General features: G+C 36.0%; 1 protein-coding gene across 3 annotated transcripts; it reads right to left on the reverse strand.

The window, feature by feature from the left end:
• Window positions 1–2,978: 2,978 nt before the first annotated feature.
• Window positions 2,979–14,996, reverse strand: LOC141364259 (uncharacterized). Of its 3 annotated transcripts, XM_073868433.1 has the most exons (16): window positions 14,236–14,996; window positions 13,953–14,121; window positions 13,537–13,830; window positions 13,113–13,172; window positions 12,326–12,385; window positions 11,350–11,409; window positions 10,910–10,969; window positions 10,457–10,530; window positions 10,278–10,321; window positions 9,668–9,740; window positions 7,132–7,294; window positions 5,220–5,470; window positions 5,129–5,159; window positions 3,799–3,840; window positions 3,229–3,272; window positions 2,979–3,066 (listed from the first exon to the last, which is right to left on the reverse strand). In XM_073868433.1, the coding sequence occupies exons 1-10, from the start codon at window positions 14,287–14,289 to the stop codon at window positions 9,692–9,694; spliced, it is 924 nt and encodes a 307-aa protein (XP_073724534.1). In that variant the 5' UTR covers window positions 14,290–14,996; the 3' UTR covers window positions 2,979–3,066; window positions 3,229–3,272; window positions 3,799–3,840; window positions 5,129–5,159; window positions 5,220–5,470; window positions 7,132–7,294; window positions 9,668–9,691. The 3 variants fall into 3 exon arrangements, with proteins under 3 accessions (XP_073724534.1, XP_073724535.1, XP_073724536.1); XM_073868434.1 differs by lacking the exon at window positions 11,350–11,409 and having other exon boundaries at window positions 5,129–5,470; window positions 14,236–14,993; XM_073868435.1 differs by lacking the exons at window positions 11,350–11,409; window positions 12,326–12,385 and having other exon boundaries at window positions 5,129–5,470; window positions 14,236–14,995.
• Window positions 14,997–18,359: the final 3,363 nt, after the last annotated feature.

Raw genomic sequence — 18,359 nt, forward strand, 5'->3', positions numbered from 1 at the left:
AGCATGGTCTCCAACAAGGTTGCCCTGTGAGTTGCCTGCCAAAGCATACTCTACTAATAGCCTCAATTTTAATATTTATTACACATTTTTTATATTAGCTTGGCTTATTGTATGTATGTTAACATTTTAAACAATGATAAAACATAAACAAGTAAAATAAAATAAATATCAAGTAAAACCAAAAAGTAGAATACTTCAAAAAAGTAGCCCTCCAGGGTTCTCATTTATAAAACGTGTGTATGCACAAAACAGGGCTGGAAACATGCGTGCGGCAATTCCCATGCAAAAGTTGTGATCTATTAAAAAAAAGAAAACTTGACAGGAGAATGGGCTTGTAGGGTGGGATCAAGGATGATTCGTGTACGGACATTTGCTGTTGATCTGTGATTTATAAAGGGAACATTGCTTTGTTTTATAAGTCTTAATATTTTTTGGCATATGCCATTTGTGACTTTTGTGCGTATGTAGACTTTTAGTAAGGATACGCACAGTTTTATAAATGAGACCCCTGATCAGTAATTTTCAAACTGTTCCCAGAGGAGCCACTGCTCTGCACATGTTGTATTTGATTAGGGTTGGAGCTACAGATACACCGGACCTCCATGAGCAGGATTGGTAATCCCTGCTTGTAGAAATAGTGAATAACATGAATTATATCTTCAATTTAAATACTGCTGACCATCCAGTGCATTACTACAGACATGGGGGAAGACCTACTTTAGTTGACGGCAGACAACATAGATCTTGCCTGCCATCATGCAAATAAGGTTAACAATTTAGGCCATGTCAAACAGTTTGAGTAAATGTTTTTAAAGGGTTCTGTGATGCTGGGTTATTATACCCCATGGTTGCATCACAACAAACCAACACTGGATAATTTTTGACCTAGCATGTGATAATTTTTAACCCAGCATGTGTTCTGTCCAATATTTACCCATTATGGGTCAAAAATAACCCACAAACAAAATAAACAAAAATTTTTAGGCATTCAAAGTGCTCTCTGAAACTAGGACAGGGACAGCTTGTGTCACTGAAATGAGAAAAAATACAATTTTATCATAGAGCTAAACCAAATGCATCCTTGGAAAGGTCTTGACCTGGGGAGTAACATGTCATGGCTCCTGATTTCTAATTCTGACCTTTAAACCTTAGCATTTTACCATATTTGAAAGCTTATAATCCAGCAACAAGGATGTCTGCAGACATGAGATAAACAGTTATACACAGCTCTGGACCTCACTTATCATAGGAGTACAGTCACTATTAGGCACCAACCGAGAGTGCAGTAAAAATAGCCCATATAACAATTATATTTAACCATTTACCAATTATACTTTTAAAATCTGGTAATACCAATGTCTTTCCTACCCCCTAAAACCCATAGAAGTACCATCAGTTTAATGCTGCCAACTTCTAATTATGGTGAATATACCAATGTATTTAAAGACTACAATTCCCAGTAGAGACGCGCCCATGAATTTGTTAGCAAGCGTGCAAATCAGCGTCCATATTTGAAGTTTTCCAGACTTGATTTAGGGTTGGGGTTTTAAAATGTATCTATACTATATGTTTCAACAATCTACTACAGCCAAAACATACATTATACTATATAGCGAGGACGTCAGTGTATTAGTGATATTGTAGAGCAATCAGCCGTCTCCAATGTGTTTGTAAACTACAGTATCCAGAGGAGACGCGCCATATAGTTTCATACATAGCGTACAAATCAGCCATATTACTTGTAGTTCTTCCGATTTACAGAGCGTAAATAGGGTTATACAGGTTTACTATTTATATATCAACGTTATTTTATGAACAGCCGACATATACATTATTATTTTGCGTTTATATGTTCAGTGGGGAAAAACGGCAGTTTTAAGTCTAGTATACTATTACTATGATCCAGATATTTAAAATTAAGTATATTTCTAATTGTCATTTCAAAACCATAGCCAAAATTGTTTCTATTTTTCATCATCATATTATGCCTGGTATTAATATGATAGTAAAAACAAAAATGAACATTTTGCAATCATAGTGTATTTGTGGTCTTCCACAAAGATATAAGTGAAAATAGACGAAATGCTTTATTGATTAATTATTCGCTAGAAGCTTAAAGAGTGATCAAACAAATGCATTGTCAACATGCACAAATTGAAATGATGCAGCCTTTGGCAAAATGACCACGTGTATGTGTAGAGAAATGCATGCTATATAAAGGAATCCTCAAATGGAGTCTAAACACTGGTGGTGGTGAAGGGGTGAATAGCAATGCTCAGCTCTAGTGAACACACACTGGAAAGGTGGGAATGGGGTGGAAGAGAGTTGCATTGCTTTTACCTGAAATGTCATCTGACTGGAGCAGAGACAGCTTTAAACTTTAACTAACTTATAAGAAAAATTACTCAAGAGAATTGAGACAGAAATATGATTGGTTTAGGAAATAACAACATATCATAGAGCAATGTATAATCATGAAATAATAATGTTAAATAAACATGTTTCTGAAAATCTGAAAAGGAAACTGAGTTTGATTAAGTACATTTCTGTTTAAAACAAAAACATTTTTTGAGCATTTTGAGATTAAACTCCATATGATGGGTAGCACTGCTGCCTCACAGCAAGAAGGTCCACGGTTCGAGCCCCAGCTAGGTCAGGTGGCCATTCTGTATGGAGTTTGCATGTTCTCCCGGTGTCAGCGTGTTTCCTCCCATAGGCCAAAAACGTTAGGAAAATAAGAGATGTCAAATTGTCCCTCCCCCAACCTGTGTCTAGATTAACTTGTTTGCATAAACTTGTGTATGAATTAACTAATTCTCCCCAAGAACATAGCCGTAGATGGTGGAATGGGGTAAAGAACAATAAAGAAACTCCATGCATCACATTTCTTGAAGATTTCAACCTTTTTACCACTACAGAAGGACAATAAGACTTTAAATACAGCACAGAAAAATGTAATAAACAGGCAGAAACCAAAATGGGATTAAAATGACAATTTTTATTTCTTTATTTTAATTCATTTGGAGAGAATCCTTTGGCTGCCAGGAACGTTTCCAATTCTCACCACTAAAAACAGAAGAGAAAGTGTGGAGCACAAATCATAACATCTTTTATAAATATAATGGTTTAATTTTTTTGTCATTTTGCCAAATAAAAAGTGAACAAAGTTAAAGTAAATAAATAATGCATGCATTAATTGATAAAGTGAGCAAAAAGAAGATTACATACCATACTGGACAGGGCTCCCAGTTAACTAAAATTTCTGCTATGCCCTATTAAGGAAAACAACAAGATAAAAAAGCAAACACATGAATTACATTCTTAGAATGATGTTTGGATGTTTAGATTATCTTTGGCCTTTAGGCATCGAGTTTCACTAACACAGTGGGCCACTGTTGATATTTACAGCATCTGATCATGAATTTTTCAGTACTTTCTTAGCCTATAATTAAAAAAGAATAAACACATAAAGTATCTACCTAACAATTATGATATAAATGGTATTTATTACCCACAAGGAAGTGTCTGAATCCTATTTTACACTCTGCACACTGTCTACATATGCATTTATTTGACCACAGCTTGAATTGAGAATACTCCACTGTGGCTTCCGCTACTGCTTGGCAATGTATTTTGGTTAAATTAGACACATTTTAAAGATTTTACAGGTTGTATGTTAGGACTTCTTATATGCTGTAAGTAGTTAGTTAAATAAGCAATAGAACTATAACAAAAAAACAGGAGTAAAAGTAACAATGACACTGATAGAAGCATGAATCATTGTTTACGTTCACTTACTCCTTTTCAGCTTTTTCTTATCAGGCATAAGCTTTAGTCCGCCTGTGGGATAGAAGATTACAGTCCAGTCATATATCCACTGAGGAAAAATCATGAATAAAAAAAGACAAAATCCAAGTTGTAATATGTTCCTGGTACAACTAAACATGGGCATCGGAAACCAAAAATGTGGGTGGGTCCATAATATTTACTGGAGTAGACCATTTTCTTGTATTCTGGTGAATTTTAATAAAAAAAAAATTGCTTTTAAAACCTAAAATCTTAATTTAGCTTGTTTTGTTCTGGAAGGGCATCATGAAAGAGTAGTAAAAACAAAAAGGAGTTTAATTTATATGGAATCTAAATGAGACAAGTGGAATGAATTTGAGGAAGCAGCAGCTAAAACATGGAACGGAGTTTAATTTAAGGCATTATTTTAGTGCAGGTGTCACCAACCCTGCTCCTGGAGGGCTACCGTCCTGCAAATTTTAGTATTTTGTTGGACAGATAATTATCTTTTTTTGGGGGGGGGGGATTTTATGATGATAATGTTCAGGGTTTTCATACATATGAATGAGAAATGGGGTACAAGTTTGATATGGTTAGTGATGACAGCTTTACACTCCATAAGGAGTCACACAGAGCGTGATCATGTGTTCTCAGGCTTGTTTCTCAAAGATTGCCTGTCCTAGATTTAATGTCGAAATAACAATGCCTATAGCATTTAAGTATATTTTTACCAGGGAACTGTTGGATGGTTTATTGTGATTGGTTGAAAAAATGTTCCATGCTTCTGCATTATTTTTTGATAAACACACACAATCTTAAAATAACGACCAGAGCAATGTCTGTGGTAAGCGTGGTATAAGTGTAATAATTGACTCCAGCCCTTTGAATTATTATTAAAGATAATGCACGCCCGCGGTGTGATACTTTGCTTCGCGTCATGCCACATTACCACCTTGGATGTGCATTATTTTTGAATAATTCAACTGCCCGTCATCAATTATTCCTTACTTAGGGCTTTAATAAGGCCATATTGGCCAGGACTCCCTGGAAGAAGAGATTTCTTTAATCCGTCGATACCCAGAGGTGGAACAAAATTTTAATGTAGGTAAACCGTATAACATGACATGTCTGAGTACATTTTCGCAACTTGATATAATGCATCCTGCAATGTGACTATTTCACATGCACACAATGCAATGTTGATGCTAAAAATATATCAGCCTTAACCTGAATAAAACTCTATGAGAAAAACACTTGACATCAGGTAGCGTTAAAGTAAACCCTAGATCAAAAACTTAAAACCCAGATATAAATGGCATCTCTTAAAATCAGTCTTAATTACCTTGGCTCTCTGTAGTGCATGTTGACTCCACCTGTCCCTCCGTAGTGCTAGCCTGATCCAGCTGCCCCTCTGTAGTGCTCGCCGCCTCCACCTGTCCCTCTGTAGTGCTCGCCTGCTCCAGTTGCCCCTCCATAGTGGTCGCCTGCCCTATGTGGCCCGTCGTAGTGCTTGCCTGCTCCACCTGGTCCTCCGTAGTGCTTGCTTGGTCCAATATGTTTGTCATCTCTTCAACCTAAAAGAGTCTCAGCTCCTCCCAGTTGTTTGCATTCTCCAGTGGGTCACAGGGTGTGAGGTGCAGTGTAACCAGCTGATCATCATTGCCACTGGAATACTGGGTCCAACCTGTGCAAGTTAAATCATATGTATGTTTTAAAACATAAGAGGTTAAAGGAATAGTTCACCCAAAAATGAAAATTCTGTCATAATTTTATCATCCTCATGTTGTTCTAAACCTGTATGAATTTGTTTTCTTCTGCTAAACACAAACCAATATTTTGACAAAATATCTTCTTTTGTGTTCATCAGAAAAAAAATCCCTTTGGATTGGGATGTAGTTCTTAAGTGTTTAAATCATAGTCTAATTTTCCCGACCACATTTATAGGCACTTTAGATAGGGTGGCCATTCGTGCCAGTTCCGCCGGACACGTGCTGAACATGTTTTCGGGTTCGTTCTCCGGAAGTTGCATTGGTCGACCGCATAAGTCATCAAGGTTTAATATTTTGGGTTTAATTTCAGAAAAGCAACAGTTACATTTCAAGGTAAGAATGAAACTACAATGATTTTATGTCTTAAAAGAAATTCATCTTAATTTTCGAATGTATTTTAACTGAAATGTGAGAACCTCATTGACGTATGCGGTCGAGCAAAGCGACTTCCGGTGAACGAAAACATGTTCGGGACGTGTCCGGCGGAACTGGCACGAATGGCCACCCTAACTTTAGATTAGAGAAGTAATGATAGACTACTGAATGTATTAGATATGTGCAAATCTATATTTGATTGATTTTATATGACTATAACAACTACAATATCTTTTGATCAGGAAAAAATAGAGTGCTTATAATATCAATTCAAAGAGTAACACCAAGCGTGATGTTTGCTCAAAGAAAAATGTATTTCAAGTTTCACCTGATGTGAAACACCTGATTCCACTCATCAGACTCCTTCCAGAATGTTTGAAACGTTTCACTAATTAACACACTAACAAGCTGATGAACTTAATCAGGTGTTTTTATATATGGAGACATCTAAAATGTTCTGGGACGGGGGGCCAAGGACTGTATTTTAGAACCACTGTCTTAATTAATATTCATGATCAATTGACATTTCACAAGACTTTTTAAGATATAAAATAAATATTTAGTCTCCAGAGTACATATGTAAAGTTCTAGCTCAAAATATCATATAGATAAGTTATTATAGCAAGTTTAAATTGTCCCTTTGTAGGAGTGAGCAAAAAGCTGTTTTTTAGTGTGTCCTTTAAAATGCAAATGAGCTGATCTCTGCACTAAATTGGAGTGCCGTGGTTGGATAGTGCAGACTAAGGGGTGTTATATTAGGCTTGTTCGACTTCATGCGGCGCCGCAACAATCGACAGCCGGGTGAGGTCAAACTACCGCGAGAGTGATCCGCAAAATCATACGGAGGAGTTTGCTTTTAAATTGCTCTCGCTAAACCTTGACATCATCTGGCTGCCGGTTCATGTGGCGTCGCATGAAGTCGAACAAGCCTATTATTTCCCCTTTTGACATCAAAAGAGAAGACAAATTTCAATTATCTTTTTTCACATGCTTGCAGAGAATGGTTTACCAAAACTAAGTTACTGGGTTGATCTTTTTCTAGGTTGATAGAAGCACTGATGACCCAATTATAGGACTTAAAGATGGAAAAAGTCAGATTTTCATCATATGTCCCCTTTAAGATTTTAATATTGATAAAACCTTTGCATACTCAACACAAGCTGTGAACTGTAACTTTAAAAATGTAGTGCATGCATCTCACCTTCACAAAGGTATTGATAAAAGGAACCTATCTTCTGAAGGTAGTCCTGGGCATAGGTGGAGGTGCAACGAGGGGTTAAAATCTTGCATTTGATATTTAGCTTCTTGGTCTCCTTTCCAAGAAGCAGAACTGGCTTATATCCGATGGCATGGAGTTTTTCAAGCTGCAATGACAAAATTGTTTATTTACTGAATTGAATATGGGTTAATGCCATTCAGGATTTTTTTACTTATGGGAGACAAAAAGGTATAGATTAGAGAAATGGGTAGAAATACAGATCGACAGGGATGATGCGAAAGACAGACAGAAAGAAAATGAGCTATGTTAATATAAGGCTTAAATAGTGTACCCCAATAGTGAGGGATTCCTATTTTACAAATATTATAAGACAAATATTAACTTTGGAGCAGGGGTCTCCAACGAGGTAGCCCACACAGAGTCTGTGAGGTACCCACCAAAGCACATTCTATTAATAGTCTCAATTGTTATATTTGTTTATTACATATTTTTTATATTAGCTTGGCTTACGTATGTTAACATGCTAACACATATCAACGTGAAATAAAATAAAATTAACAAGTAAAACAAAAAGTATACCAAAAAGTAACTAGCCCTCCGGATTGTTTTATCCATTAGTAGGTAGCCCAAGCTCATTACATGGTTGGAGACCCCTGATCTAAAGTATATTAAGTGCAAACAATAAATCAATGACCACGTTAAGTTACCCTAAAGGTTTATAACTTAAACTAGATTAACGTTAGCCTATTAGTGGGACTTTAATTCATTGCTGAACACGTAACGTTAGACTTCCATGGCGAAAATGAACCATTGTTTTACTACAGTTAAAAAAACATGGTTACTGTTGTATATAAACATGCTTACAACAAAATAACTAAAAAATATAACGTTAACTTAGTTAACGTTTAAACCATGTTTACTGTAGTAAAACCATTTTGCTAATAATCAATACACAAAAACGCCGGTTACTACACTTTTAACACAAAAACATGTGTAATTTCTGTAGGGATATGGCAATTGTCAGTGTAATGCCAAAGAAAGGCGTAAATTATAACATTTAAACAAAACGTGAACTTCACTAGTTAACATCGTGACTTACCTGGACAGATATTTGCGCGAAGTAACGAAGAAGAAATCAGCCAATCGCAAATAGGACTGGCTCGGACTCCATAGCAATGGAGGCAGAGGATTCTGGGAAATGCAGGCGTCCAAAACTGACTTTGATTTTTTTTACAATTAAAGTAGAAACAATCATAATTGATGGCCATAATATGGTATTGTTGAATTATGCTAATGTGTTGATAAAACAATTTGATTATATTCTGTATCTGGCACACATGTATTTTAGCTGGTGCCTTACCGTAGTAGCGTTCGAAAAGGCTCATGGGTACTGTAGTATTTATTCCTATATTTGACACAATAAAACGATAAAATCTGTATTTCTAGGAAAAAACAAATCTGCAGTCTCGTTAATTTAACAGGGATGGTCCGCTGACAACGGTTTACATCTCCTAATTAAATGTTTAAAACCTGGTCCTAGACCAAAAGAGAGACAGACTGGTTGGGACAAAAAAAAAAACAGAAAAAGGTTGACACCTCAGCTCACATATCTTTCAAAAGTCCTGTGCTCAGGTAACTGAATTAAAGATAATTTTGCTAAGAATATAAATGTAGCTTAATTCTGTACATTGCCTTGTTAATGAAAGACATCTGTTTACAGTAATCTTAGTAAACTAAATCTATACACTGTTGTTAATAACAGTGCCATCTAAAGAGGAAGGGGGTTCCAGGACAAAGTTAAGTCACAAACTGTATGTCATAATGACAAAAAACATATGTTGTCACTGACAGAATTTTAAAACCATTTCTATTGAACAAAACCTCACAATGTGATTGGTAGGACTTGCAACAGTTAACATTATTTGAAAATTATAGTACAATTATGTACTCTAGGTTTACAAATATCTTACTCTTTTATTTGATTATTTTCCAAATGTGTCAATCTTTATGTAACAAGGCTTTGTAGAAAGTTGTAAAAATGGTTGCCATTAAGAATCATGGTGCTGTATGCAGAGGCATTTAAATTTTTTGACATATTTGAAATGTGACACTACTTTTATACTATTTTTATTTTTTTATATTTTTTTTTTATTCTTAGAATTTGTATTATTATGTTTCTTGTTGTATTTGTATATGTGCACTGGAAGCATCAGTACCAAGAAACATTCATTGTGGGTGCAAGCACACTTGGCAATAAAGCTCTTTCTGATTCTGAAATGTTTACTATGTGCTATTCAATACATAGTGTGTCTGAAAATAAAAAAGAAACAAAATCTTTCCTCAATGTTTTATTGAAGAAAGTATAGTAAACAACAATAAGAAGAAAGAAAGAAAGAACAGCAAACTATTGCACACACACACACACACACACACACACACACACACACACACACACACACACACACACACACACACACACACACACACACACACAAAAAAAACAGGAGTGCTCCTGCACCTTCTTGGACACCCGATGGAAGCACTAACAAGTGTCAATGTCCGCCACCCACTCCAATGGCCACTTCTTTCCACTGTAATACAAAAAGGAAATATACAATCAATTAGATGTTTTGGTTCTAATCTGCAGATGAGGAATGTGAAGTCCACATTTTACTGTGAGACAACATATGTGACAAATAAAGATCAAAAGCTGACACTAATTATTATTTATTATTATTAATTAAGGCAGTAATGCTGTAACAGACTATTCCTGTATCTCTGTATTGTAGATTTATGATAACGATGTCCTAAAATGAAAAACGTCACAGATTACATTACTTTTGAGAAACTTAATTAAATATTAGCTTTAATGTAACACCATGTGGCATGTAAGCCATCCGCAATGTAATAGTGAATTCAAAGTATTGAGTCTTAAATTGCGTTAGCCTTAAGGCAACAGGTCATATATATATATATATATATATATATATATATATATATATATATATATATATATATATATATATATATATATATATATATATATATACCCTTATTGGCTATAACTGTATTTTCAGTGTGTATGTAAAGTGTTAATGGCACAAAAGATTAAGGGAAGTCATACATACCAGAGTTTGCATGGCTCCCACTCCACTTGCTTCCATTTTTGGCCCTAAAAATTGTGAGACATTTTCAGTTTCAAATATTTGTTATGTTTAGCAGTTATACCAGTTACCCATACTTTTAAGACCATTACACCAATAAAAGAACATTATGTAACCTGTGTAGTGTATTAGTGGTATATAACCTTAATAACTTTGTATTTGGCAACCCTCTTCACAGGGTAATAATCCTGGTTCCCTGTCACTGTATGTGTGCATTCTGAAAGTAAAAAATATTACATTAACAAAGCTAAACACTACAATAAACAAGCCATTTTAAAATGATAAGTGGTTATTAAGCTAGCATGGGTTGTACTTAGTTACAGTTTTGTAGTTGTTATGGTACAGAAGTTGTATTAAACACAATTTTACTGTAATCAACACAAACTTTAGGATTGGGAAGTTGTGATAAATATATTTCCAAACAAAGACAAGTTAAATTCATAAATTCAAATTATTCTCTATTGTGCTGCCTGGGAGTTGTTAATCGCTTTCTCATAGCAAAAAAGTTTGTTTTTCAGATTATCATACTAATCAATTTTGTGGCATTCAGTCCACACTCCTATACAGAAAGCTGGACAAGCAGTACATCAACACACCTTTCCTTTTATTTGGCCGCACTGTAGTGGGAGCAGGACACCTTCCTTGCACAACTTCATCTGTCAAACAAGGTAATAACAACATATTAAAATGATTATGGAGAGATTTTGCAAAGATTTGTATCTTACAAAGAGCTGTAGTATATGATGTGTATGCCAGGTCATCTCTGTAACAACACAATATTTAAAATGGTATTTTAACAAATCTTGCCTTTAACAAATATTGCATCTCATTTGATTTGAAAATTGCGGTAGAACATTTTGCGATTTCGATTTAATTTCTATTAGTTTTTTAGCCCTACTGTTGAATAAACAAATTAACATATGCATTTGGACATCGCCCAAACCTAATAGGTCACAACCACTTACAAATGCAAATACAGCCTTCATGAAGATTCAAAATATCAATCCCAATGTATGGATTAACACACACCACACACCTTTCCTTTTATTTGGCCGCACTATAGTGGGAGCAGGACACCCTCCTTGCAGAACTTCATCTGTTAAACAAGGTAATAACAACATATTAAAATGATTATGGAGAGATTTTGCAAAGATTTGTATCTTACAAAGAGCTGTAGTATATGATGTGTATGCCAGGTCATCTCTGTGCAACATGATCTCACAAAGTTCCGTGGGATAGTCACAGAATTTTGTGCTCATTTTTCCGTGGCATTCTCACGGATCTCCGCATTTTTCCGTGGCCCTGCTACGGACTGTCTTTTTCATGGCATTCTCACGGATTGGTTACTCAACTGCTTTTTCCTATTTTCAAACCATTTTCGCTTCGGTTTAGGGTTAGATTTGGTGTTTGCGTTAGTATGTCACTTTAACTATTGGTTTATACTATTTTTTCTGCTTTATTCTTTTATATTTTCTAAACTTTAAACAATTGTTGCCTGGCGTTGGGGTTAGAGTTGGGTTTGGGAAGGGATGTCATTTCATGTAAGTCTAACCCTAAACCGAAGCGAAAATGGTAAGAAAATAGGACAAAACAGTTGAGTAACCAATCCGTGAGAATGCCACGAAAAAGACAGTCCGTAGCAGGGCCACGGAAAAATGCGGAGATCCGTGAGAATGCCACGGAAAAATGAGCACAAAATTCCGTGACTATGCCACGGAAATTCGTGAGATCAGGTTGCTCTGTAACAACACAATATTTAAAATGGTATTTTAACAAATCTTGCCTTTAACAAATATTGCATCTCATTTGATTTGAAAATTGCAGTAGAACATTTTGCGATTTCTATTTAATTTCTATTAGTTTTTTAGCCCTACTGTTGAATAAACAAATTAACATATGCATTTGGACATCGCCCAAACCTAATAGGTCACGACCAGTTACAAATGCAAATACAGCCTTCATGAAGATTCACAATATCAATCCCAATGTATGGATTAACACACACTACACACCTTTCCTTTTATTTGGCCGCACTGTAGTGGGAGCAGGACACCCTCCTTGCAGAACTTCATCTGTTAAATACAGAGAAACATTTAAAAGATGTAAAAAATATTTAAAAACATTAGTAATATGTTGTATCCATGTCATCCACATGAGGAATAAAATTAGGCACAGTTTATAATGAAGACTGGGCTTTATATCAAAATGTTTTTCCAAGGTGAGACAGAGACCTTCGAAGGGATATTTCCCCTTAAAATAAAAATTCTGTAATCATTATACTCATCGTCATGTTGTTCTAAACCTGTATGCATTTCTTTTTTCTGATGAACACAAAAGAAGATATTTTGAGAAATGATGGTAAACACACAGCACATTGTGAACAGTAGGAAAAAATATTTTGGAAGTATTGTGATAAATGAAGAAGAAAATATTTGGTAATGGTAAGCACACAGTTGACGGTACCCATTGAATTCTATCATATTTTTTATTCCTGCTATGGAAGTCTATGCTCACCTACTGCTGTGTGTTTATCATCATTAATCAAAATACCTTCTTTTGTGTTCATTAGAAAAAAGAAATTCATACAGGTTTAAAACAACATGAGGATGAGTAAATTATGACAGAATTTTTATTTTAAAGTGAACTATCCAATTATTAACATATATGTTACTTTCTGACTATGTATGCTATGTTGCCAAATAATTGCCAGAATACTGAAGCTAGGAAATGCAGCTCATACTACTCTATTTTGTGGCAGTCAGTTATATAGAAAGTTGGACAAGCAGTACATCAACACACCTTTCCTTTCATTTGGCTGCACTGTAGTGGGAGCAGGACACCCTCCTTGCACAACTTCATCTGTTAAATACAGGGAAACATTTAAAAGATGTAAAAATATTTAAGCACAGTTTATAATGAAGACTGGACTTTATTTGTAAAAATTTCTTTCCATGAACAAATCAAAGTTTGTTTTAGGGATTGAAGGCAGCACACGGTGAGCACTTGATACATAAATTATGCATTATGGGTGAATTATTCCTTTAAGGATAACCAGGTTCTGCCAGTAGCAGGCTAAAACCACTGAAGAACTTGTACAGTCAGTTTGGAATAATGTCATCACAGTGAAGTAAGTTTAGTTTCACGTCACATAAAGTAAAAATGTGGTTTTGTGGGGCTTACAACTTAGTTTCAATACTCTTCATATAGTTCCTTTTGTGCTTACCTTTTTCAAGAGAAACTGGGGAACCTGCTGAAGGTCCTTCTGGGGAGTGGGGTGTTTTCCCAAGGTTCTGGGATTCCCCAGGTAATGAGGGTGTTAAAAGGGACACTGTCTGTCCAATTGGGGACTTTGGTCGTCCAATAAGGGCTGCTGGGGGTCCCGTTGTAACTGTTGGGGGATTAAGCACTGCTTTCTGCTGATGATCTGATGTGACCATTTGGTGTGGTCCTGTTGGGGGTTCAACTGGGGCTGATGAAGGTTCATCAAGTTGATCTGAGGCACCTTGTGGGGTCCAGCCTACATTGTAAAAGTACAGAATTATTTAGAAAACATTGATCAACCTATTAGTCAAGAAAAGGCGACCACAGACTTACTTGTGACAGCATCAAATAAAGGACATAAAAAATGAATATTCTTACCTTGAATAACAATATCATACAGGCCCTTTATTCTTTCAAGGCATGTATGTGATGTCTCATTCAGCTGACAGCGGGGGGCCAAAACCTCAGACACCCAATCATTCTGCTTTTTTCCAGGCTTGGACAAAAGCAAAACTCCCCTCAATCCCAAGGCCTGCAATTTTTCAAGCTAAAAATACAAGGACACACATATACAAAATAACATATATTATTTTAAAACATATATAGCAATATTTGGCTGCATAAACATAAACCTGCATAAACAATAAAAGCACATGAATACCAACAACACAGCTTCGTCCTGAATATGAGAGGTGGTCCGATTTTTTTTCTGCATATGCACCCAGCTCTCCCTCTTCTGATCAAATTGTTTTAGTTTTTTTTAGCCTTAGTCTGTGTGGCTGTTCTTTCTTGCATGTGTTGCAAGTTTTGCAGGCCACATTAAGTATTGCATGGCAGACCATACAATTTCGACTTGTTGACCCATGACCTGGCATTTCTATCATTGATAGAGTAAGCAGGAGAGAGTGACAGAATCACAAAACGATTTTGATAAGTACTTCTTTCACACAAACAAAACAGGACCAGACTTAAATTTGATAAAAACAAGACTTGCTTGAATACACCAGGATTCTGGAAGAGAGTATGAGAGAGAGAGAGAGTGAGTGAGTGAGTGACAAAGATTGTGTGTGTGTGTGCGTGAGAGAGAGAGAGCGAGAGATGAGTATAGAGGTGGCTCTTAAAAGAGCCGTTGGTTTTCGTAGAAAGATATCCTAAGAAGGATGGTGGGTAAGGACAGGAGCTGTTGGACAAAGGAAAACAAAAACATATTAAATTATTTTGCAGCAAGGCTACCTGGATTTCTCACATTATACATATAACTGTAACAAAATAATGATGATAACCGTGATGCTGCTGTTATTGCATGTAAACTAAACAAATGAACTGAACTGAATTCATAGTTCAAAATGTATTGTTTAGCCAACAGAATAATTTTAGTTACTGCAAGCTTGTGACAATGTTATGAACGACAACTTGTTGCAGGACTGCATAAAATATTAGTAATAGTGGAGATTGTGCACCACAGAACAGAAATTACACTGGATACTGCAAAATTTGGTATTGATCCGATACCAAGTAAATACAGGGTCAATAACGCTGATACTGTTACTTTTAAAAGAATGCACTGGGATTTAAATGTACTTTCCTTTAGGGGAAAGCAGTGTGATCATGATGAGGTGAATGCATCAATAATATGCTAAATCTGAATACATTTTTATGACCTCTAAAATAATTTGCACCTGTAATTAGTAACCATGATAAAAACCATAATTTATTTAAGCGCTGCCAAAAGGTAAAAACTTTTGCACATTTTCTTCTGACAAATTTATTAACCGCAATTACAGATCATAACAAAATCCATTTTAACTTTTAAAGATCAATTTTAATAAACTACTAGCCTAATAATAATAAATGTTACATGTACAGTACTGTTCAAGAGTTTGGGGTCGGTAAGATTGTTTATGTTTTTAAAAGAAGTCTCTTCTGCTCATCAAGGCTGCATTTATTTAATCCAAAGTACAGTAAAAACAGTAATACTGTGAAATATGATTGCAATTTAAAATAGGAATCTGTTTTTTCGATTTGAATACTGTAAAATATAATTTATTCATGTTATAAGAGCAGAATTTTCAGCATCAGAATTATTTAACGATTATTTAATGATGTCAACAGCAAATGCTTTCTCTGATTGATTCGTTCCGTCTAGTAGATTAGCAGTAGAAAGAGTTATTTCCTTAAAAAATAATCGCAAAAATAACCCTCCCCCTCCTGTTTATAAGCTTATAAGCACTTAATTTCATGCTAAACATACAATTACTGGTTTAAAAACACATTAGGATCGATATGTTTATATGAGGATCGATCCTGTCGATAAAACATCCGCATATAGGATATCGATTAGGTATAGATTACTCCCACACGCATGCGTGCACGCGCATTAATCGCAAAAATACCCTTCCCCTTCTGTTTATAAGCTTATTTTAAGCACTTAATTTCGTGCTAAATAAATACAATTATTGGTTTAAAAACACATTAGGATCGATATGTTTATATGATGATCGATCCTGTCGATAAAACATCAGCATATAGGATATCGATTGAGTATAGATTACCCCCACACGCGTGCGCGCGAACACACACACGTAAATACAACGTTGCTGTAGCCTAACGTTAGGATTTCTTAAATGACCGCACCTGAAGAAAAGGATGACGCCCGGACCGATCCAGACGGGGGAATTTAGTATAAGTATCGCTTCTCATTGGTCTGTGAAGAGTTATTGGCATTAAGGAAATGATCGCCCCCTATTGGTACTTAACCTTCATTCATGCGTGTCATTTTCACGCCTTGAGGAGGCAAAGCGTGACATTGACACGCATCCGCCAATGGACCAGCGTGTGTATTACACGCTTTAGCGTGATACTGGGTTGCGAACAGTGAGACTGGGAGTGTGAAGTGAAAATCACATTTACATTATCAGGATGAAAAGACTCACAATAGATCAGCTCTGTCTCCAGAGATCATCTTCACATCACAATAGATGGATTTTACATTTACTGCAACATGAACATTTTCATCAACTATTAAAACTTTTGAATGATACAGGACAGTCCTGTACAAATATTACTGTTGTCATTTTCTCTATGATGACTGAAGACATTTTCAGAAGATTTATTGACTGTTTTAGCAAACACAGGACACTGACAGAAGTAACGGTGTTATGACACTTGAGTATTGAGTCTTAAAGGAACTTAAAGGAAAGAAATGTATATCAATTAATCATAAAATGGCCCTGATATGTCACTAGACATTAGAAAATCATTTCAAATACTTATATCACTGACAATAGTGGTCTGGTCAGGATATTGTCATTTAAAAAGTGGAGTTGCAGCCCTCAACTGATGTTTATGTTGTCATTTTGTGTATTGGCCACCAGTTGTGTGATTGCAATACCAGTTTTGGCCACAATCCTACATACCGTTCCTTTAATAATAATAATACATTTTATTTATAACGTGCCTTTCTCAAACTCAAAGCGCTACAACATACATACAAAATAATCAAACAATAAAGCATTACAGTAAAAAGAATAAAACAAATACATAAGTTCATACATTAAAAGCATGACTAAAAAGATGTGTCTTAAGAAGTTTCTTAAAACAGTCCATAGAAGCAGCATCCCTGATACTGTAGATGCAGGTAATGCATTCCATAGCTTTGGTGCCTTATAGGAGAAGGCCCTTACCCCCATGGTTTTTTATTTACAACGAGGCTGCAACAGAGTGGGAGAGCCAGCAGAGCGGAGAGAGTGAGCAGGAATGGATGGAGTAACCAACTCACAGATGTAATCTGGAGCCGACCCATGTACTGCTTTATAGGTTAAAATCAAAATTTTAAAATCAATACGCGACTGAACTGGAAGCCAGTGAAGTTGTTGGAGTACAGGTGTAATGTGATGGCGTGATGATGTGTAGGTCAAAACACGTGCAGCAGAGTTCTGTATATATTGCAACTTCTTAATGGAGTTAGCTGGTAAACCAGCAAAAAGACAATTACAATAATCAAGCCTTGACGTGATGAAAGCATGAATGAGCCTCTCTGCGTCAGGTCTAGAGAGAAACGGTCTGATGCGCGCAATATTCCTCAGATGAAAAAAAGCAACCTTTGTTATATTTTTAAAATGTGAATTAAAAGTTAGCTGGGCATCAAAAATCACGCCCAAGTTGCGAACCTGGCCAGAAGGGGACAATTGAGTATTGTCTACTGTAATCTTAAAATCCTCACATTTACTAACATTCAAAGGAGTGCCAATTAATAATACTTCAGTTTTGGAGCAATTCAGTCTTAGGAAATTGAGTTTCATCCACCCTTAAATTTCCAGCAAACAGTCAGACAGTTTAGAGGAGGAAGAATTACAATCAGGCTGAGAGTGTTAGGGATGACAGACACAGGAATCCCAGCGCAGAGGTATTTATTCAGAATATATGTATAAGAGACAAACACTTAATGACTTCAGGGAAAATGATGAAAACACTAATAACAGTCAGTATGTAGAATAGATAACACTCAGTGTTCTGGTGTGAATGGTGCGAAGAGGAGAAAACACTAGGGCGGCAGTCCACTGCCGAAATCCGTTCGGGAAAGCAGTAGTGGAAAACACAGCACGAGCCGTTAGGACATCCACTAATTCATCCGAAAGCCTCCTGACTTGGAATCCTGGCGAATGCACATAGAGAGAGAGAGATAAGTGTGGATGGTGCTTCAGCAGGTGGAGCCGCTGGACAGCGCTCTGATGTAGACAGCGCTCTGGTGAACCCTTTATCTTGAGACGCGCTCTCTTGACTGTT

The sequence above is a fragment of the Misgurnus anguillicaudatus genome, chromosome 6, assembly GCF_027580225.2.
Source record: "Misgurnus anguillicaudatus chromosome 6, ASM2758022v2, whole genome shotgun sequence".
NCBI lineage: Eukaryota > Metazoa > Chordata > Actinopteri > Cypriniformes > Cobitidae > Misgurnus > Misgurnus anguillicaudatus.

Bases quoted from the DNA above. Each gene is read 5' to 3' on its own strand.
- LOC141364259 (XM_073868433.1), bottom strand. From the start codon at position 14,289: ATGCAGAAAAAAAATCGGACCACCTCTCATATTCAGGACGAAGCTGTG. The intron at 13,173-13,536 runs GTAAGCACAAAA...TGTATTTAACAG, and splicing joins CCCAGTTTCTCTTGAAAAAG to ATGAAGTTGTGCAAGGAGGG. The intron at 10,531-10,909 runs GTGTGTTGATGT...TTTTACTTTCAG, and splicing joins GCGGCCAAATAAAAGGAAAG to AATGCACACATACAGTGACA.